The 24,050-nt window shown below is 41.6% G+C and overlaps 1 protein-coding gene across 1 annotated transcript in view; it reads right to left on the reverse strand.

The window, feature by feature from the left end:
* The window catches only part of FHAD1 (forkhead associated phosphopeptide binding domain 1), a gene marked incomplete at its 5' end in the record, with an annotated part of 2,130,934 nt that overhangs the window by 1,846,869 nt on the left and 260,015 nt on the right, over positions 1 to 24,050 (reverse strand). Inside the window, one exon of the mRNA XM_044060429.1 lies at positions 7,069 to 7,173. Coding sequence (XP_043916364.1) covers positions 7,069 to 7,173 — 105 coding nt within the window. The remainder of the gene's footprint in view (positions 1 to 7,068; positions 7,174 to 24,050) is intronic.

Raw genomic sequence — 24,050 nt, forward strand, 5'->3', positions numbered from 1 at the left:
TACTGGATGGAATGGGATTTGATGTTGTGGCCATTCAAACTTTTCAAATAGACCCAGGAGGGATGGGGAGCCTGAATAGGCAAACAGTGATTCTGACTTTTTGGAATGTTCTTGACTTTGAAAGCCTTTCTCTTTCCTTTGGGAGCCTCCTTGACATTACTTTTTAAAATCCTGTTTGTTGGATCTTTGCTACTTGAACTGTTTTCTGAAAAAGGGAGCTTAAGTGGAAGGAACATTTTTATTTGCCTTGAAAAAAGGAAGGCTAGAAGATTTGTATTACCTCTTGAATCAACTTTTCCCTCTCAAAAAATCTCTCAAGCACTTCAGCTGCAGAAGGGCCAGACAGAAGTTCCTTGTACAGGGAAGAATTTAAATTTCAGTTTTTATATCTTCAGAAATATTTTATAACCAAAGAAATCTGCTCATGACTGACTGAGAAGAAGCAACCCTGCAGACAGTATCATCAGTATTATAAGAAAAACTTTAAGGCATGTTTGTTTACATGAGAAGAAGATACAACAGAGGCATTCAAAGAATTTTTTACCTCACAAGACTGAACATTAACAGTAATCTTTTTATGTTCTTAAATGAAAAAAGTAAAAACTTTAACATGTAAACCTGACAGTTTAAAATTCTGAATGTTAAAATGGAAGAAGAATAAACGTTCTCCGCAAGTTTATCACAAGCTTTCAGATCCTTGTCAGGGACAATGGGATTAGCATTAGTAATTTGTCTAACAGAAGCATTTTGTACAGTGAAATCACTGCAGGGTCTGCTTTAGGGATAGAAAACATGTATTTGAGAATTTGGGGTACACTGTTTAACCTATCAGTTGTCCAAGGAGTAGGATGTTGACTGCCATGCAAACTGCAAATTGTCAGGAAAATATTGTCTACAGTAGATAGAACAAGAGAGACAGCTGCAGATTGAGAACTATCCAACTGTAACGAATTGTAATGCATTTTTTGTACAATTTTTTTTTATTTATTATTTATTTATCCTTTGTTAACTGGGTTAGTCCTAGATGAGAAGTCTCTTTTCATGGGGAGACCTAAGGTGGTATTTTTACTACTAAGGGAAATGTGGCCATGGCATCGGTGAGCTTCCCAATTATTTTATGGGATCTTTTACATCCACCTGAACTATCACCAATTCAAGCAGATGGGGCCTCAGTTTAACATCTCATCTGAAGGACAGCACAATCAGGAGTACAGCACCCCCTATGCTGCAGTGTAGTATTAGCAATCAATCCACCAGATATGGTAACAGAACCCACAGCCTTCTGCACCAAAAGCAAGTGTGCTATCTGTTGCAACACTGACACTGAAAATTTCATTCTGACTCCAATGAAAAACCTCTTTCATTTTACATAAAGTTTCAGAAAAAGAAAGATCTTTTGGAGGGAAATCTGAAGCAACACTCTCCTTAGAATCAGAATCTTCAGGTTGTGAAGAAAATCTTGAAGCACAACATTCTTCCTGCAATCTCTGCTCTTCTTACTGAAAATCAGAGTCAGAAAGAGATGGAGCTCCTTTTCTTTTCTTTTCTTTTCTGAAGAAGAGCTAGGTAAAAAGCAGAAATGTATTCCCTTGCAAAACCAAACAAATTGTCCCTGTCCTTTGGAACAGAAACAGGCTATGTTCCAAGTGAATTGAGGACAATAACAGTCATTCCCTTCCACAAGGGTGGACCATCAAATGACCCATGGGAGTACAGACCCATCAGTCTAACAAGCCTAATATGCAAAGCCATGAAATGAATTATCATGAAAATGATAAACAGGCACACTTGCCACCTATAGACATTGGAACCCGCTCAATTTGGTTTTAAAGGAATAAAAACAAAAAGCAGCACTAAAGTAGAACCAAGTACCAATAAAACACAAAATACTGCCTGTGTAACACCAGTTAGCAGAAATAAGTAGTCTGTAGGTGTAATCCCAAATTCTTTAATAAATCACAGCAAGTAAAACACAACAGTGTAGCGCTTTTGTTTAGAGACTTTGAACTTCATCAAAACTAAAGACATAAAACCTTTTGTGCAATATATATACTCAAGTTAAATGATCATTTAAAATCCACCAATAAAAAGCCTTTTCAATAAAACAATCAAAACTTATTTAAAGATACAGCACTATTAAAACAAACATGTTAGCTATAAACATGAAATGTGAAAATGTAAGTGCGTAAATAACTTGAAAAATAAACATGTTTGTTAAACCAATGCCCTAAAAACACTTAAGTAATATGTTTAGATAATATATAAGAATGCACATACTATAATTTTACTGCTCTCAATTTTAAAACTGGAATAATTGAAATTACTTCATTTAAGCCTGGATATCTTTTGGGTTGTAAAGTCAATTGTCAAATCAGCTCTCTGTGCTCCAAGAGGTTCTCCCAGTTTCCTCCTCTTGGATTTTTTTTCACTTGTTCTAAAACAAAAAATGTTTAATGAACATTATCACAACTTTTTGCATGCTTAGCCAAAGCAGTAATCTCTACATTATGTGTTCTATCATAAACATGTTCATATATATGTTTTCTTAATGCCCTCTCAGTTTTTCCTATACAGAAGGCACCACACCTACAAGTGCAAATGTACACTAAACCAACAGAGTTACAGTTAGAATGTGACTGGGACCTCAACTCTTTACCGCGGCTTTCCAAATAAATAAATAAATTCAGCATTACTGATATAAGTGCATTGTTTACAGCAGCCACATTTAAACATACCACTTTTATTGCGATTGTTGAGCAGAGAATTACATGCACTAGATAGAAAAATATTCTTTAAACAAACACCCTTCCCGTATACGAATAATTTATTTAAAAATTATCTAAAGTCCCAAGTATTTGGATAAATAACTTCCAATATTTTAAAATAATATCTTTAATAACATAAAATTCCTTATTATATTCCAAACAGACAATGTTGCAAAAACCTTCGTCATTAGACAGACCCTGACTTACTTCAATATATTGTCTTTCACCTAAGTCACTGTTGAGTATAGGGATATACCTACTACCCCTTCCCTGAGTTACTTCCTTAATAATATCCATAAGAAATGTATCAGGGTAACCTCTCTGGATGAACATCATCCTTAAGTGTTCACACGCATCCAAAAAATCTGTCTTTAAAGAACACATACGGGCTTCTCTTACCAACTGGCCCTTCATTAGATATATATATATATATATATATATATATATATATATATATATATATATATATATATATATTTTTTTTTTTAATTAAAGGTTGTTCACTACTAAAATGAAGGAGAGAATTGCAATATGTTGACTTTCTGTAAATATTTGATAAATATTTTTTTAATTCAACATTCTTATAAATGTGTACATCTAAATAATTAAAATTGTCCTCTGTAATACAATAGGTACATTTAAGAAATTCAGTTGTGGAAGAAAAGTAGTCAATAAATTCTATCAAAAGCTCTTTAATACTTGTCCAAATGATGCATATATCATCTAGGAACTTAGTATATAAATTACAGTGTCTGTAATAAAGAGAATTAATAACATACCTTCTGTCCCATTTATAGAGTACCAAGTTTGAAAAAATAGATGCAAACAATTCACCCATGGCTACACCTGCCTTTTGTTGAAATATTTCCCCTTCAAAATATACATAATTATATTTTAATACTAATTCCATCATTTCCAGTAAAATACCACAATCAATGCTAGTCAGCAACGTACACTCTTGTATCACCTCATTAAACCATTCCAAACCAATTCCATGTGGAATCAGAGTAAAAAGAGCTATCACATCAGTAGTGACTAACAAAGCATTACCTAAATAAGGAGCCCTATTTAATCTATTAAGGAAATCCCACAAATCTTTTATTATTTGTGTCTTTATGTCATAAAATGGTTTCAACTTACGGTCAATATATACTGCTAAAGGATAAGTCTTTGAGCCTGTGGCAGAAACAATTAACTTCATGGGGGTTAATCACATCTTTATGGACATTGGGTATTCCAAATACGTTAGGGATCCTAGGGTTTGAATTTACAAGAAACTCATAAGTACTGTTGTGAATAGCTCCCTGCATTAAACAATCATACAGAGCCATATGAATATTCTGATAGGAAATGTTTACCTTATTCCTAGAGACACTGGTGTAAATGTCATCTGGATATAGTAAATTCAACATTCTACCCCATAATCCACTTTGTCCATGATTACTAATCTGCGCCCTTGTCTGGTTTCATAAAACAGATGTCCTTATTAGAAACTAAACTGTACAATATGCCATTTTCTTCTCTTTTTCTTCTCTAACTGGTGTTCCAAAGGCAGTGTTTTGTGATTTTGTTAAAGGAAGGTCACGCCTACTTAACCTGGTAGACTTCTTTGAGAGGGTTACCAAGGCAATGGATGAGGGTAGAACAGTGCATACTGCATATCATGACCTGGCTAAATACCCCACTCAGGCATTGTTGATAAGCCCTCTGAGATAGGTATAAACCCTTACATAATGCCCTGGATTGCCAGCTGGCCAACAGACAGGACCCAAGAAGTCAGAATCAGTAACACCCCTCCACCGAGAGACTGATAACCAGTGGACTACCCTGGGCTTTGTGCTGGGCCTTCTCTTGTTTGGCATCTACTCATTGAGTGTGCAGGTGACTGCAAATTGGGAGCTATCATAGATTCCTCCCAAGACAGAAGCATCTTGCAGGTGGGTTTTACACAGACAAATAACTAGTGCCAAAGCCATGGCCTAAATCTCAATGTCAAAAAATACATTATAGTGCTCTTTTGGAAATTATCAATGCAAATTATTTACTCCATCGATAAAACTCCTCTAAGATTCGACCTGCATTAAATGATCTGGGAACATACGTAGACAGCAATCTGGCCTTTGACCAACATGCAGCTAAGATAATAGGCAAATCATTCTATGCCACCAATTACAGGTAACGGTATGGCATCCAGGTTCAAGGAAGTTAAAGTACCACTCTTCTCTGCCCTTCTCAGACCTATCATTGAATACAATTCCCTCTTTGACATGTATTGAAAGAGAAACTTACAACAGCTGGAACATCCATGAAGGTTTCTCACCAGGGGAATTCTGGGCATGTATACCCTGTGCTACACTGATCGCCTAAAGGCTCTGTCACTGTATTCAGTTTCCTACAGGCTGCTGAGGAGGATATTTGCCTGAGTACAGGGCTTCCTCAGACCAATCCTGAGGGATCTGTTGCACATGTGCAAAACAAACAGCACCAGAAACACTAGATCCTGGGATCTGAACTTTACTTGTGACATAAATAGAACATGCTGTAGAGACAGATATGGGTCCCAAATGACCCCCGCACTATGGAATAGGCTCCTCATCCATGCAAAACAGAGTTCATCCCTGACACTATTCAAACAAAACCTTCTCAACTGGATGAGAAATCATAAATTTACTCTCACTCTGGCCCCCATGTCCCTTATGGACAGAAGACATCAATAAGAAAAGTATTATCCTAAGTAACACCCCAACAAATCCTTAGCTACCTACCTACTAATATGCATCCCCATATGATACTTGGAATCCAAATGGTTTGGAGTGTGTGGCTAGGCTTGTAAGGGCCCCAGGTGGTCATTACCCTAACAACAACCTATGAACCTATGAACAGGAGAAGCTATTTTTTTTCTTATTCCAGGAAACTTCCTAGAAAAGGACCACTCCAAACCAGGCAGACTACCCTGGGGTTCTGGCTCCCTTTCCTGGCTATGCAGTAGTCCTTCAACCTCCCTTTCCCATGAGACCAACAACAGTGATTCTCCCTTACCCATGGAGGGCAACCTTATAGCCACAGAGGACATGTCTGTCCCCCATTCCTTAGTGACTGTAGGTGCTACACCAGAAGGACTGGGGAAAAACAATAAGCAGTCCAAGGAACCAAATCCTACCAGAGATGAGTCACTCTGCTGTATCAAAACTGGAGCCAGTCTGACATACCCAAAGATTCCCTGACAACTTTCTTCTTCTTGTGGACAGAGGAAGGAAACACCAAGGACACAGATAACGTCACCATAGGTTGAGCTGCAAAGGAATTCTCAAAGATGCTTAGCAGAGCCTATAAGAGTTGGTAAACTCAGTGCCACAAAAAAGCATGTAGCTGAGTGCAAAAAACACCCTGACAGTCCCAAAAGCACCATGCCCTGCTCCCAAAAGATAAATTCTATACAATAATATTTGAAAGAGTTCAACAACAGATTTAAATACAATATGTTTCCACAAGCATTCACAGTAATAAAATTCTCAGGTACTGAACAACAGAACAAACATAATACGTTTTCTTAGTATGAATAATGCTTACACAGAAAAACATTAGTTTTCCTCAGAAAAATGAAAGACTGGAAGGATTTCCCCATAAAGGGTTCTAATCTGACAAGCTGTGAAAGATCACTAGCCAACTGTCAGTCCCACAAAGGTCACGGGAGAAGTGCACTTCAGAGGTAAGAAAGCTCTGACGTTTCTAGAGTTTTAACTGCCTTTTCTATGCAGCACTGCTCCAGATCCAAAAAAGTTAGAGCATTTGAAAGGTCTCTTTAAAGCATTAAAAGCTGGCTGGCTGGTCATATTTTTAGCAGAGTATACATTAACCCAAACACTGCATCAATGATCTTATGGCGAACATCCAGCTGCATAACTGCCTATGTACCAATTACTCCTTCAAATTAATATTTAATTCCTGAGTTCCTTAACTGCAGTCAACATATAGATGGTGAAAAATAATACACAGTTGATATCATGTAAAACTTGAGTGTCACAGTAAACTACCTTAATTCCCATTATGTTAATAGAGAGATAGGACTTTGAGGCATACTAGAAATGCAGGTAGAGACTGTATTGAGGTGCTAACCCTACCCTCCACACACACACACACACACACACACACACACACACACACACACACACACACACACACACACACACATGTATGTATACATACAAATATCAGACTCCCATACAGGAATGAGTCCATGCCATTAAGTACTGCAGAAGAGCATAGAGAGGTGTGTAGTTTACATCTGTGCAAATGACCGTACCTTTCTCTCTTCATCCAGTAAATTCTTCAACTTCTGCTGGTCTGTTTGGTACTTAAAGATATCCCCCTGGAGCTCTTTAACCCGTTGCTCCACTTCTCTTAGTTCCTAATTAAAACAAAACAAAAAAAACAAAAAAAAAAACAAAGACCAGAACATTTGTAACAAAGTCAAGAGAATACTATTGTGAGAACAGCTTATCAGTGCACCATAAGTTAGACAGCCTTTAAGTAAGGGGTAACACTAGGCTGATACATTACTTTTTCATAAGGAACCCAGGATGAACATAAACAGCACAGCTGTTTGTTCATACAAATACTTGCACTTTTACTATTGCAGCACTTACACTTCCCATATTTTGCTTTTCATTTTTTTTGGTCTAAAACATTTTCAACATTTAGTTAATGGCAACACAGATACTTTATTTTTGCAGCAGCAGACCCACAACAGTTCTAGCACATTACATTTTCTTGATTAATTTAGTTGTACTCCTATTTTACAAAACTTTATGCCACTGTTTAAAATCAGCAATACTGGTAAGCAGAAATAATATTACAGAACAGAACTGTGAAAAGTTTAGAAACTGAACTCAAGAACTGTAGTAAAATATAAAGTGGTGACTGTAGGTCGATAATGCAAAACACAGCGGTGCTGGATATAGACTATACTAGGAATGTGTTTGTAAGAGAAGGCTATATAGGAATGGGAATGATCAGAGAGGGACATGCAAACATATGAGATTATGATAGAAAAAGGATATCAACTGGAAAGTTTGAAAGTTGTAGTAAATGTGAAAACGTATGAAGAATAGGGATGAATGGCTAAAGTGAGCCTTAGGTGACCACTGGGAAGGATATAAAGAGAAATAAAGATTATTCCTGAGGGAGACCAACTACAGCATTCTGTAGAAACATGTAGAAGGGAGGGAAGGGACTCCAACTTACGTGGTAATATACACCTGGAAATACTGTTTAGAAGAGCATCCTTCTTGGTTTGATTTTATTGGGGGGGCTATCCCACTTTGCTGCAAACAAGATGGATACTGAGTTAAACCTGCAAAGCCTAGGTTTCACTTGCCGGGAAGAGCCTACAATTAAGTTTGCCTATTTATAGGTTCATAGGTTCATAGGTTGATACTAGGCTATCTGCCCTAGGGCATTTACAAGCCTAGCCACTGTTTTCGGCTTTCGCCACCCTTCTTAGATTAGTTGACTGTGCCTCTGTATAGTAGGTCACAGAAGATAGCCCATTTAAGGTTAGTTTACTGTGCCTCTGTCTAGCAGTGACACAGAAGAGATCCCAGGGGTAAATTTACGATCTCCCATCCAAACGTCAAGATTCTTCTTGAAGAGGGTCATTGAGGGGCTCTGTCTGACATGGATTGGGATTTTGTTCCAGAGTGAGGGGAGCCTCTGGGATATGAATCTGTCCCTCCAGCATGTTCTATTTATTTCTGTGCTGAGGTTTAAGTCACTGGAGCATGTAGTTCTGATGGATTTGGATTTCTTGAAGTGGAGCATGTCCATTAATTCTGGGTTGGACATGGCTTTATACGTCAGGCAGAGATCGCCTCTGAGTAGGCGGTAAGCAACTGAGTAGAGCTGGAGTTTCTTTAGCCTAACTGCGTAGGGCATCTCTTTGAGTCCCTTGATCCTCTTAGTGAGGTACTTTTGGGGTCTTTCTAGTTGTAGCAGGTGTCGGGTAAGGTACATCCCAAATGGGGCATTGTATTCAATTATGGGCCTGATGAGTGATGAGTAGAGGGGCACAATGACCTCTCTTGATCTAGATGTGAACCCCTTCGTGATAAGGTGGGCTATATAGAATATTTTTCTAACCACTTTGGCAATGTGATTGTCAAAGGAGAGATTGCAATCTACTTGGGTCCCCAAATCCCTAATTACTTCTTCCGTACTTAATGGATTACCACCTATGTGGTAATTTGTGGGCACTTTGTTTTTCCCAAAGGGGATGACTATGCACTTTTTGGCATTTAGCTTTAGGCCATGGCTCTGGCACCAGTTATCCATCTCTGTGAGACCTTTTTGGAGGATGCTTGTGTCATCTGGTGAGTCGATTATGGCCCCCAGTTTGCAGTCATCTGCAAACTTTGTCAGCCATAGTCCTCCTGTGTTAGCCTGTACCTCAGAGAAATATATACCGAACAAGAGAGGTCCCAGGACACAGCCTTGTGGGACGACACTTGTAACTGGTTTAGAGTCTGACATGGCACCTGCAATTCTGATCATGTGGGTTCTATCCCTAAGCCAGTTTGCAACCCATCTTGTGACATAGGGATTGATATTTAAGCTGGTGAGCTTATTTATGATGCTCAAGTGGGGTATTGTGTCGAAGGCTTTTGCAAGGTCAAGGTAGGCTGTGTGGACTACCTTCCCTTCGTCTATGGCCTTGGTGACTGTTTCAAAGAAATTGACCAGGTTCAAGAGGCAAGATCTGCCCTTAACAAAGCCAAATTGGGTAGGATCCAGTGTTTGGAGGTTCCCAATGTCTTTGTTTATGAGTTCCATGATGATACGCTCCATAGCTTTGCAGACCAGGCTAGTTAGGCTTATAGGGCAATAGTTTCCAGGGTCCGTTGTGGTACCACCTTTATGGAGTGGGACCACTGTTGCTGTATGCCATTCTTTGGGTACATATCCTGTTGTAAGGCTGAGACTGAACAGTGATTTTAAGTGAGGGTTCATTTCTTCTTGGAGCTCATGTAAAACACAGCCCGGGACACTGTCCGGTCCCATTGATGCTGTGTTTTTTGCTTTGGAGAGGGCAGCTCTCACCTGTGCATCTGTGATGTCAGGGAAGCTACATTCTGTTGGGATAGTCATTTGCTCATTTGGGGGGGAGTTTGCACTGAACCTGTCTGCCAGGATGTTGGCAATGTCTGTGGGTTCAGTGTATTTTTTGTCATTTTGCACTAACTCAGAGCATATCTGGGAGTTGCCACCCAGGTTCCTGACATAACTAAAGAAGGCCTTGTGATTATCTTTAGCGTCTTGTGCAATTTTTCTTTCGAAGCTGGCCTTAGATAATTTTATGAGGGATCGTAGTTTCTTGCTAGTACTGATCAGAGTTACCTTCCCTTTCGGGGATTTTGCTCTATCATGTAATAGCTTCCTCCTTCTTTTGTACAGCTTATTTATGGCTGGGGTCCACCAGACAGGTCTCCTGCCTTTGGAGGAGCGTGTCTTGGTTTTATTTGGGATAGCACGATCCATGCATTCCTGTAGGTATCCATAGAATGCGTTTGTAAAGGATTCCGCGGTTTGGGCCGTATTTTCCACTGGCCCTGGGGCTTTGAAGGATTCCACCTCGGTTTTGAGAAGTGGGAAGTTTGCTTTTGAGAAGTTTTTGACCGTGGTTTCCTTTGCTGGGGGTGGGGACGGGATATGGATGTCCATAGTGATTAATTTATGGTCAGATCTTACGAATGAGGGGTATACCTCTGGTATGGAACATAGAGTCCCCATGTTGGCGATGATCAGGTCCAATATGTTTTCCCCTCTTGTGGGAGTGGTGACCAGTTGTTCCATAGCATTTGAGTTTATAAATTCTGGGAACCGTTGGGCTAGGGTGTTGGGGCTTGAGTAGTGCTCCCAGTCTATGTTTGGGTAGTTAAAGTCACCCAATATAATGGTGTTTGGAGAGACCTTCATATTCTCCAGTGTCTTCAGGAAAGCCGAGTGGGGTTCCTGAGTTTGGGAGGGTGGTCTGTAGCAGGCTACAAACTGGAAGGCAGTTTTGCCCACTGTTAGTTGCACATGGATGGTCTCAGATGATTCGTGCAGTGCCACTAGCCTGGAGGTAAGGGTATCTTTGATGAATATGGATACTCCCCCTCCTCTTGTGGTTCGGTCCGAGTTTTGGGGCCGAAAAGCATGATATGAGGTATAGCTTGGTAGTGCTGGGGTGCTCTCGGGAGCCTTGAACCAGGTTTCTGTTACTGCACAGATATCGATATTCTCCATACTGAGGAGAGCCTCGAGTGCATGCATCTTGAGGTTTAGAATTCTGGTGTTGAGCAGCATTACCCTTAGTTTCTTTTTCCTTGTGTTGTCTAAGGAGGTGGGTTTGTCTTTTGAGCCTTGCCTAAAAAAGGCACTATGGGGGTGGCAAGAGCCTTGGCCAGTATTCGAAAACCCAGGGGTGACAGGTGCAAGCCGTCCCTAGCGAAGTAACGTGGCTTGTCAAGCATGTCATCCCAGGCTGACAGACACTGGATCCACTTTGAGTGACACCAGTACTTTAACTAATTGTTGAAATTGATCATTTTGTCTTTATACTGTGGTATCATTCTTGGTGAGGGTAAGATGCTACTCAACGTCAGGGTCATACCGGCCTGGGCCACATGATCAGAGAGCTCCTCTATGTCTCTTTTCATGTAATCCAGGGAGGTATGTCTCAGGTCATTCACACCAGCATGGACAATGACGGAGTCATATTTGTACTTGCTTTGGAGTGAAATGAGTGCTTCTGTTATGTGGCGGATCCTGGCACCCGACAGGCAGCTTACAGTGACCTTCTCCTTGTTCAGCCTGGTGAGAGGGACGTCAGTGTGTCTGACAATAGAGTCACCTATCACAAGTGTATTAGGTGTGTTGTTTAGCCTTAAGGGCTGTGATTGTGTGGCACACTGACTTTGTGAACTATGTGATACGTGGGTATTGTTGTGGGGTAGCAGTTGCTTGGATGTCTGCTTTGGAGGTCTCTGTTGCTTGGGCAGATTTTTATTTGGAGCATCCGAGTATGTTTGTGTGTTTGTGTGTTGGTTTGCTGTTGCGATAGGTTTATGTGAGACTGGATTTGTGGTGTGTGTGATTACCTTCTCCTCCAGACTGACCGTGCCAGTACTATGTTGAGAGAGCTCAGCCTCCAGTTTGGCTATATAGTTGCATCTCTCACATATATTTGAGCTTATTGGGAAGAGGAGAGGGTTGTCTGTGTACATTGCCTCAAGATTCCCATATTCACCAGCTGGACTGGAGAGTAAACCTGAAACTGACTTTTGAACATGCCAGAATAGTATAAGGAATTACTTTTTGACTTCTAATTCACTAGACAGAACAATCTAAGTTGTGATAGGTTAATTGTAATATTTAACAGCACAGAATGCAGTAAGCCCTGGTATAACAGCTGCAAATGATAGTGCAACACCTCAGCTACTGTTTTTCTTTTTTTTTCCTGCATGCCCTTTGATCTCAGCTTCATAAGTTCATTGGTTCATAGGTAAGTACTAGGCTAACTGCTTTTGCAGACCATTTTAAGCCTAGCCAATTTCCTTTTTTATCCTGAAAATATCCTATCCCATTTGATTATAGATTGGTTGTGCACATCCCATGGTCCAAAATTATATATTACCCTTATTAAGAATAAATGGGATTATACCACAGGTAATTTGAGGGCACCAATGCATAGGATAATGCATTTAGGAACTACCTCTCTTCATAAGTAGTACAGGGGGCAGTCATGGGATATGTTTTTCTGTTTCCCATCAACAGATCTAAGTTGCGCTTGAAAATGTACAGGGATGAACTTTGCTTTATGTGAATGGGAAGTCTGTTCCAAAGCAGCAGTATCCTCTATAAGCTATACCTGTCCCTCCAAATAATTCTGTTTATGTTGCAGAACAGTTTAGATCACTAAACTAAGTATTTCTGATGCCATTTGACTTGTAGATGTGCAGCAGATCCATCAGGATGCCTTATATGCAAAGCACAGGTCACCTCTTAGCAGTCTGTAGGATAATGAGTATAGTGACAGGGCTATGAGTCAGTCCATATAGGACATGCTGTTTAGGCCCTGCATCCTTTTAGTGAGGAATCGCTGTTGATTTTCCAGTTGATGCATGTGACTGGACAAACAGATGCAAAAGGAGGCATTATATTCAATGACTGGTCCAACAAGACTTCGATCGAGATACAAGCAAATCTGAAACACAGCTGACAGCAGATGGCTTAAATGCTCCTCCTCTCTACAGGAATAAGGCAATTGGTGAAGTTTTTAGAAAAAAAATGTTTCATTTAGTCTTCACAGATGGATGAGTGTACTTGCAGTCAAATCTTAATGGTGTTACAGTGAGCTATGCCCTGGTTATAAGGGCTTTGTGAAGGGAGGGGTCAGAATAGCCAGGTGTTTTAATTAGTGGAGGTAGCCAGGTGTTTTCATTGGTGGAGGTAACACGCACCTAATTTGAATAAGTCAAAAATAGGGATGTGCTTTAATTGGTGGTAGAAGACACCTCATTTGAATATGACCAAATGTCCACCAATGGTGTGGGATACCCATACTGGCTAATCATGCACAATCTGGGGGATGGAGGATAGATCCTGTAGCCGAGGCAGTGAGGAATTTGATCAACTGTTACTGGTAAGCAGGACTTATGGAACTCTAATAGGATTATCATTCCCCACTGCCTCAGTGGTATTTTGGGTAGACTCCAAAAGCCTATCTACCTCGGCGGTGGAAGGACAACAATGCAGGAATCCATTGAGAATGGTCCTAGCAAAGTGAGCTCTAGGGTGTGTAGTGCTTTGTGAAGTTATAAACAGAAGATCAGCTGGCTGCATCTAGAATGCTTCTACTGTCCACCAATTTTCAATATGCCATTAAAGAGGATAAGGTCCTAGTTGAGTAAGTCTTAAGATTGCCTGGAAAAGATTTACCATGGTGGGAGTAGCAGAAACAATAACAGAGGGCAACCATCGTGCAATAGTTTTCTTAGATACATGCTAACATTTCTTAGCCCCTGTATAAGAGACAAATGGCTGGTCAGCATTCTTAAACGGCTTTGTTCTGTCAAGATAGCACCTGAGCTGCCCTTAAAGTTTTTAGTAGTACATATGTCCCCACACAGCTAAACTAATCTGTACTATTATCACAAAATAAAAACAGTTTGAAATGTAATCAGAATTTTTTTACAACTGACAGAAGTTAAAGAATTAAAGTCAAAACACGAAAACAAGCGACCCGCCAAACCAATGTTAAAAATTAGCTCCACATATTTTAAACACATTAAACTGCCATAAACAATGTTTAATAATAATTTAAATTATATTTTTGTCAGAGAGTAAAATCTCCACAGTATATTCAAATCATTTGATTTGTAGTAAAATAAGAATCCAATGTTAAAGAACACAGACAGCAGAGTCAAACGTATAGAAAATAATGTATAAATGCTGAAAAGTCAAAGTTCTGCAATATTTTGCTGTCAAAAGACGAAAATAAAGCTGAGTAAAGTATAGCTGAGTAAGTCCTACTTACATGTAACAGTAGATGTTCTTAGAATGCCCTGCTTTACAGACATATGGGTAGTGGAGCCCTGCTACCCTATCTCTGTCAGTCTACCAAAACTGAAAGCTCTTTCCCCTGCCTAACTGGGGGTGTGATCGACTAATCACCTGAGAGTACAAGGTCTGCCTTTCAGATCCACAGAAACAATTCTTTCAGTTTTCTAGGGTCCAGAATGAAGAGAATATGAAAGTGCAAACTTGCAGACACCTACTGTTCCAAACCAAACACACACAAACAACAAAAAAGCCATTGAGCATTACTCAACACCACCTCCAACAACAAACTATACACATCCAAAAGGGGGATGTTGGGTGGGCACTGCCAAGTAAGGCAGCATCTTCTATGAGCACCTACTGTTACAAGTAAGTAGGACTTAGCATAAATGTTCTATGTTCAATAAACACACCGCCTTACTGGCATATGTGTAGATTCCCAAAGCTTACTCAACCTGGGAGGAAGAAGGACAAGGGTCCAGGAGCCCCTGGAGAATTAATCTACTGAAATCTGCTCTAGATTTAGAAAAGGCATCCAACTTGTTGGACAGAGGACTGAGTTTCTGCCTCTAGAATACTTTTAGAGAATGGTCCTTTCCAATACACCACTGAAGAGGAATAGGCCCCGGTAGAATGCTCATTTACTTTGCCTGGATTCGTCTAACCGTGGTGGGCTTAACAAAAAAAAAATTCCAAAGGACAACCGACATGCAATGATTTTCTGTGAGACAGGTTGACTCTTATTCGACCCCATGTAGGAAATACAATGCTTTTCAGCCTACCTTCCTGAAGGGTTTTGTTCTGTCAAGGTAGTACCTCAGCTGCCGATAGACATTCAAGGTATTAAGTATCCTCTCTCCCTTTTTCTTATATTCTGGGAAGAACACACGGAGGTTAATAGATTGACTGAAGGTGAATTCTGAGAACAATTTTGGCATGAAAGATGGATTACAGAGTAACAAAACCCCTATCCCTGTGGAAAATCAGGTAGGGTTGTCCCACAATGAGAATCTGTACTTCAGAGACACATTTCAGATGTCAGAGCAATAAGCAAAATAGTTTTCCTAGTTAAAAACTTCAGATCAGCCTGAATGGCAGGTTTGAAATTTTTCCAGAACACAGGTGAGATCCCATGAAGGAGGAGTTTGCTTGCAAGGGGCTATAATATGCAATACTCCATTCATGTACTGTTTTACTAAAAGAGAATAAGAAAGACGGTGATCCATTGGCAGACAAGCAAAGATGGCCAATAAATGCCCCTTAATAGATGCGTATGATTCAAAGATTCAAAGAAACTTTGTCATTTAGGACCACAAGTGCAGCCTAAACAAAATTATAAATGTCAGCTCATGAAAGAAATGCAGTGCAAATAACAAAGATACAGAAGTATCAGAGAATAACATAAGAAAGAAAATAACAACACATATGACATGCAAGAGGTAGTCCACATTACATAAACACACCGAATACCCATTATCCAATGATAAATAATAAATAAATACTCACCACCAAACCCCTTCACTGTTAAGATAGAGAATAAATAGAGACTAGTGAATAGCAGCTGTTTAGTTGTCGTATTGCACTTGTTAACCTTAGATGTGACTCAGTATAGCCATCTTATTGCATAATAGTAATACTGGCGGTAATTGCTCAGAGCAGCAGGATTAAATGAAAAAAACAGGCTTCAGTGTATCAGGTATTTATGGTTGGTGTCCAATTTAATAAGTCCCACAGCGGTAGGATACAAACTGTACTTGAATCTGGTAGTCCTACAGCGGAAGCTGCGGTGCCTCCTTCCAGAAGCAAGTTGTGAGAACCAGTTGTGAGCTAGATGGGTCAATTCAGCTAATATTTTTTATGTTCTCTTTCTTGCTCTTGAAAAGAAATGCTCCTGAATAGAAGAGAGGTTGGTGCCCAAGATTTTCTCAGCCACCCTCACCACCCTCTGCAGTTTCTTCTTCTCAGCAACTGTGCAGTTGCTGAACAATGCTATGAAGTTGCTAGCAAAGGTTGGTCTCGTCAGCTCCCCTGTAAAAAGTGGTAAGAGCAGACAGTGGGAGCCTGGCCTTTTTGAGCTTTCTCAGGAGGCAAAGCCTCTTTTGAGCCTTCTTGACTATATGGTTGGTATTAACAGTCCAAGAGAGGTCATCTGAGATGTGAAGGCCCAGAAACTTGGTTGTTTTGACTTTCTCTACTACCTCCACTTTGATAGTGAGTGGTTGGTAACCTGTTGCCTTTCTCCTGAGGTCCATAATCATTTCATTGGTCTTGTTAACATTCAGGTCTAGATTGTTCCTGTCACACCACGCAATCAAAGTGTTCATCTCATCCCTGTAGTTATGTTCATCCCCACCACTAATGAGACCCACGACTGTGGTACCATCAGCAAATTTTATACTATGGTTTGGGTTATGTTTTATGGGTGTTTTATGGGTGAGGATGGTGAACAGCAAGGGGCTGAGCACACAACATTGGGCAACACTAGTATTCAGGATTATGTGTTGAGAGGTGTTGTTTCCAGTGCATCTCCATTGGGGTCTACCAATTATAAAGTCAAAAGTCCAGTTACATAGATGCTTGTTTATCCCGAGTTTAACGAGCTTATCCATCAGTTGCATTGGTATCACAGTGTTGAACACATAACTGAAGTCAATGTACAGCAGGCTTATGTAGCTGTTCCTTCCTTCTAGGTGTTTTAGTGCAAGGTGTAGTGCGACTGCTATCGCATCCGCAGTCGATGTATTTGCCTGGTATGCAAACTGGAGTGGATCAATTGACTTAGACAGACTCACACATAGATGTTCTTCACAATCTTCTCAAAGCACATCATGACATTTGAGGTTAAGGCAACCGGTCTGAAGTCATTGAGACAGGTAGGGTTGGGTTTCTTCAGAAGTGGGACAATACTTGTTTCCTTGAAATGTGAGTGAACTTTCTCCATAGCAAGGGATGAGTTGAAGATGTCTGTCAGTACCAGACAAAATTGATCAGCACACCCCTTTAACACCTTGCCAGGTGTGTTATCTGGTCCAGCAGCCTTCCTAGGATTCACCTTCTTAAGCTGGTCTCACCTTCTTGGAGTTCAAGGTAAGCATTTTCTCCTCTTTGTCAGTGTTTGTTTTAGAAGGTACTGTGGTGTTCTCCTCAAATCTGCCAAAGAAGGAGTTCAGTTAATTTAGGAATTCCAAGCTGTCAACACATTCGGGTGTTTTTGGTCTTATAGTCCATAAGCTGCTGTATATCCTGCCATAGGTTTCTTGTGTCCCTCATGTCTTTGAAGTGGATCTGAATTTTCCTCCTATACTCCCTTTTTGCTTCTTTGATGCCCTTTTAAAGATTTGACCTGGCCACCTTTAATCTTTCTTTGTGATTTGCCTTGAAGGCTGGGTTTCTTTCCCTCAGTAGCCCGTAGACATTCCTGTTGAGCCAGGGCTTCTGATTAGCTTTTACAGTGATGGCTTTCATGGTGGTTACATCCTCCACACATTTATTTATGTAGGCAAGAACTGATTCGGTATAGGTGTCTATGTCTAATTGGAGGTTGTGCTTAGCCGCTTCTAGAAATGACCTTGGGCAAGAATGAAGGGTCAGTACAAAGGGAAACTCTATCCCAGTGGAAGCTCAATTAAGTTCTCTTGACACTCAAGGCCTGCAACTCAGATACTGTTCTCGCTGAGGTAAGTGCTACTAGAAGTAGTCTTCCATGATAAAAATGTTATATTACATGAATCAGAAGGCTCGAAAGCAGGGCTTGTTAATGACTTCAGTACCAAAGTCAAGTCCTGGGGTTCTATGGGGGGCTTGACAGGAGGTTTAACATCTAATACTCCTTTCAAAAAGGTTTTGCACAGATGGTGTAACATAACAGAAGAATTATCAAATTCATTATGAAAATTTGCGATGGCTGCTAAATGCACAGTAGTTGTCGATGCTGAGGCTCCTGCATGTAGAAGAGTAGTCAGGGACTGTAGGATCTTTTGAACAAGCATAGAGAAAGGGTCTATGTTCTAATCTTTGGCCCAAGTAGAGAACCTGGTCCATTTACTAGAATAAAGTTTTCTGGTGGAAGGTTTGTGTGAAGCCAGAAGAATCTCACGGATGGGAGATGAGATATCAGACAGCCTAGCAATCATTGGAAGTGGAGAAACCAAGTTGTGAGCTTGAGGCTGTGGAGATTGGGGTGAATCAATCCCTGAGGGTGAGACATCATACCTTCAGCTTGATCCAGGATCCATGGGCTGTGAATCAGATGATGCCACAGGAAATGAAACCAGACTTGACAGGGTCAATAAGGGGCAATGAGGATCACTTTACTTCCCAATGTTTGAGCTTTCTGGAGGAATTTTAGGATGAGGGGAAATGGGGAAAGGCATACAGTAGACCTGGGGGCCAGTCGTGCGTTGAGTGCCCCAGCAGCAGAAGATCCAATCTGCTATTACAGGATTAAGGGACCACTCATAAGGCATCAGTATGTTCCTGCTCAGATTGTCTGCAATAAGGCTGGAACTCCCAGGAATGTACATTGCTAAAAGAAAGCAGTTGGAAGCTATCGCCCAGTGCCAAATCCTCATGGCTTCCTGACACAGGGGGTAAGACCTGGTTCCACCTTGTTTGTTTATATACCAGATGACTGATATGTTGTCCGATTGAATTGCAATGGTCCTGGAAGGGAGGGATGTATGGAATGCTTGCAACGCTAAGAGAACTTCCCTCAATTCCAGGACATTTATGTGCAAATTGGTCTCCATGGGGGACCAGGTGCCTTGGACTGTCTTTCCCTGGAAATGCCCCCCCACCCTAACAGGGAAGCATCCGTGGTCACTGTGGCGCTGGGCTGGGGGAGACAAAATGGTCGACACCAAAGATTTGATTCTGGCTTCATCCACCATAGCATTTCTTTCTTGCAAAAGTTTGTAAGGCATATCATGTGGTCGAGTGGGTGGGTTAAGATCGACCATTGTGAAGAAAGGAGCCACAGTAATATTCTCATGTGCAAACTCGCTGGTGGTACTAGGGTAATGGCAGCTGCCATAGATCCTAAGAGTTGCAGTACAAGGCATGCTGGTACAAAGGTCTATGGAAAGAAGGCTTGGATCTGGTGTCTTATTTTTGAAAGCCTGTGAGGAAGGAGGGAAGCTTGACAGGATATTGTGTCGAAGACCGCTCCAATGAATTCCAGTGTTTTTGTTGGGAACATTTGAGATTTGTCCTTGCTGATCTTAATCCCCAAGCAGAGATCAAGGCCTTGAATGTAAGAGAGGCTGCAGGTTAGAAGTTTCCTGGTTGAGGCAGTAAGGAGACAATCGTCTAGATATGGAAACACCTGGGATCCTTATAGTCGAAGATGAGTTCCTACAACTGCCATACATTTGGTGAACACTCAAGGGGCTGTCGAGAGACCGAATGGCAGTACCCTGAACTGGTAGTGACTGGCTCCCAGCTGGAAGTGGAGAAATCTCCAGGAGCACGGATCCATCTTTATGTGCTAATACGCATCCTGGAGATCTATAGAGTACATCCAGTTGTCCTTCCCTAGAAAGGGAAGAATGGACTTTACATTGACCATGCGTACTTTTTGAAGTTTCATAAATTTGTTCAATAGGCTGAGATCCAGGATTGTTCTCCAGTCCCCTGTCTTTTTTGGCATGAAAAAGAACACTGAGTAAAACCCGGATCCTCTCTGATCTGGTGGGACTAGTTGGATGACTCTTTTTCTTAGCAGCTTTTCTATTTCTAAGACTGCTACCTCCCTCTGATTGGGTGGTACATCAGGGTTTCTTTTGACGGGTCTGAGAGTTAAATCGAATGGGATATGGTAATCTCTTGGTATTATTCTCTGCACCCAAACATTGGTAGTAATAAGTTGCCAGGCTGGTAGGTGCAGATAAAAATGACCCCCGACTACTTCCAGAGGAAAGCAATCGGGCTGCTGCTCAGGAGCGCTGGGTTGGCCAGAGAAGGAATCTCTAGCGCCCTCGTTATGTGGACCCCCTCTACCCCAAAAGGGACGTCTTCCAGATGAGTTGCCCCCTCTGCCCCAGGGGGATTGCTCACCACAAGTGTCATGAAAGAATCCCTGGGACTTCTTGAACCACAATTTCCCTCCCCTCCGGCTCCTGGAGTAGGACCTCTGGGGAGGTGGAAAAACAAATTCCCACAGCAGACAAGGTCTTTCCATCTTCCTCACTTCATGCTAGTGTGTCTCGTACTTTGGGACCAAAAAGTGCAGATTTGTCGACAGGCATGTTGACGAAGGAAGATTTAATGGGGTCTGCGAAATCACACAAATGCATCCAAGCATGCCATCTAATGACAATGCCTGATGCGGCAGCTTGAGCTGCCCCCTCGGTGGTGTGAGATATCAAACACATCAAGGAGTTTGAGATAGATTCTAGGGTAGCTAGCTGCGAGGCGACAGTGTCACACACCTTATCAGGCAGTACCCCTGCCAAAGAGGTAGACATTTCAGAAATTAAGTCTCATTGGAGGCAAGTGAAGTGTGCCAGATAGTTCAGCAACTGAATGGCAAAGGTCCCTGAAGCATAGGTCTGCTTCCCCAGTCTGTCCATGGCCCAAGGCACCCTGTTCAGAGGATAGACAATGGAACTATCTTCTGTCAGTTCCCCTCTTAGTGTCTGCTGCCATGACCATGGAATCAACAGTCAGCTGCTTGGACCAGTTGGGCTGGTCTTCAGGGGTGGATACAATTTTCTCTGGCCTCTGGGAGGACAGGTTCTACATTGTCTGTGACCTTCCAGGCATGCTGCACAATCAGCTTTACAAGCTCATCCACAGATGTGGTCAACCAGGAAGAAGATGGCTAGGCACGAAAGGCCTGCAAGAACACCGATTCCTCCGAAGAAGGGTTAGAGGACTTCCAGTCTCCGCTCTGCCTGAGGATTTCGGGAATGTCTCCAAATGAGATGTCATCTGGGGAGACCGTGGGGACCCTTATCCCTCATCACAATCGGTGTCCTCAGTGATAGATTCCTCGGGGGAATCAAGGTGCTTCCTCTTGCACCATTTCTTTTGGGCGTCTCCCCAGTAAGATCTTTTGAGGAGGACTCCAGAGAAATGGTTCCCTTCAAAGGGAGGTCTTGTGGCTCCCATGCCTGGGATCCTGAAGTAGGGGGGTGGGAAAGCTGCATGCTAGAGGGGGTTCTGGTGTCGATGCCATTGGTGCTGACTGCAAGCCTGTGGAGGCAAGGACCCTCTCCATCACCTGGAAAGCAGGCTCGCCCGAGGAGGGATGGGAGCCAGGAACCAAGAAGGACAACCTTGGAACCGCGGTCACACCCCTCCCTGAGAAGCAGGTCTCCAGGTAAGGAGCTCCGAGAGGACAGGAAGCTGTTGGAGCCATAGACATAGATGGCGCCAGCAAAAAAATAGGTGCCAAACTAGGTACCATGGTGCCAACAGCCAAAACACTGCTCCGAGAGTGTACTGGCTCCACTGGAGCCAATGCAACAAGGGAGGTCGGTGCCAACGGGGGAAACTCCGCAGTCAGAGCTGAGACAGTACGCACCAGGGTGGTCATCTGTACCAAGATCTCCAGGGCCTGGGTAGAGGCCAGAGGAGGATAAACAGGTGAGTATGCTGTGAAGGGTCCCATGCCAAAGGGAACAGAAGGTCAATTCCCCTAGCTGCCAGAAGCTGGTGCACAACCCGCACTACATTTTGTTCAGAAAGGCTCCTGGTGGATCTATAGGAGGCTGCTGAAGGAGATTCAGGTCTTTCAAGAAAGGGGCTAAACTGATGCCCCAAAAAAGGAGTCGTAAGTTGGAGAGTATCTGGTTCTTGGGAGATGTTCAACCTTAGGAACCAAGGTCATAGTTTATGGAGCCAAATAAGTCATCGGCACCATGGCCAGGGATGGTGCCGAAGTGGGTATGGTCATCAAAGCCAGTGTCAGGACCAAGGACGGCACCAAAGATGATGGTGCCAAAGCTGGAACCAAAATAGGAGTCAACATCAGAGACAGCACCGAGGATGAAGACACAGGGCCTGGTGCTGAAGTAGTCTGCGCCGAGGGTGCCGGAGAAGCTCAGTGCTGACTCGGTTCATTAACAGTCATGGATGTAGAAACCGAGAGACTCCGTTAAGCCTCTGAAAAAGGCATTTTGACTAAATCTTTCAAGATTAGCTAGTTTTTGCACTCTGCTAGAGTGTGATTACTAAAACTAGAACAGATGTCACAAGATATCACAGGAAGCATTTATATGGTCCACGCCCAAACAATAAACGTACCGAGCTTGACCATTCAAGTTGGGCATCTTTCACCCACACTTGTTGTACTGTTTAACCCCCAAATTAACTTTGTCTGACATAGTGTACTGACAACAAAACTACCCAGAAAAAAACAACTACAAGTGAAAGAGACAAAAAAAACAAAAGAACTCTGGAACGGTGCTGTTATGTATCCAAAAATTTAATAAAACTCTGCCATAAAAAACATACAAACTTCTGAGAGGTAAGCGCTTTCGGGTGTTAACCCTTCATCAGACAAAGGTAAAATGGTGCAGAACACAATTTAAATAAGAACACAGCCAATGAACAATTAGTGAAATCAATTCAGTAAAAAACCCGCCTATTTTTTAAGGTGGGTTTAATAGGAACAACATCATTGAGCCCTGGATTCCTATGTGCCATAAACTCTAGGATCTTCCTTGACTCTATCTGTTCTGTGTAGTGTTTTATATCACCTCCCCTCTTGTTAAACCTTACATTGACTATGGCCCTAAAAGTAAAACAATGTGTAGGATGTTCACTAATATGTCTGAACAAAGCATTATGTGTGTCCTTGTTTCTTATACTAGAAAGATGTTGCAATATTCTAACTTTGAACATATTATTCGTCTTGCCCATGTAAAAACATGGGCAGGACTTACAATTAGCCAGATACACTATATCCTTAGTCCTGCAAGTGGCTTTAGCTTTCAACATATAGGTCCTATTAGTAACAGGATGTATAAAAGAGACATCTTGAGAAATATGAGGGCAGGCCTTGCATCTACCACAAGGCTTGCTGCCTACAGATAAAGCAGGGGTATAAGATAAACTAACATGTTCCCCACATAGAATGTCTTTTAGACTCTTATTCTTCCTATATCCAAATACTGGAGTCGGCCCTACTATGGTGTTGATTCTATCATCACTAGTAAGGATGTTCCAGTTGTCCCTTATAAATCCAGTGATATCTTTTATATCACTACTATAAGTGAACATAACCTTAAATCTAGCGTCCTGTTTCATTTCTCTTGAAGGTATGTCCCTAGCAGGCCTAGATAACCAGGGCTTATATTTATGACCCCTTTTATCTCTATGCTTCTCTATAACATCTTTGACCATGGTTTCATTATACCCCCTCTCTACAAAAAGACCCTTCAAACTCTCCAATTCATTGTTGAAACAAATATCATCCGTGCAGTTCCTAGATAACCTGGCTAGCTGTCCTTGTACTATGTTGGGAAAAGTGTATCGTGGATGCATACTATCAAAAGTTAAAAATGTATTTTTCCAACACCCCTTCCTATACAGACTGGTAGAAAAACCTTGTAAAGTCTGTGCTATTGTGACATCTAAGAAGTCTATCTCAGTATAAGATGTTACTTCCGTAAACTTAAAGAAATCTGTTGTGGAGTGTAGAAAATCAATAAATAATTTAAGGGAGATGGTATCACCCTTCCA

Source organism: Protopterus annectens, chromosome 2.part0, assembly GCF_019279795.1.
Source record: "Protopterus annectens isolate FY-2018-M chromosome 2.part0, PAN1.0, whole genome shotgun sequence".
Classification (NCBI taxonomy): Eukaryota; Metazoa; Chordata; order Ceratodontiformes; family Protopteridae; genus Protopterus; species Protopterus annectens.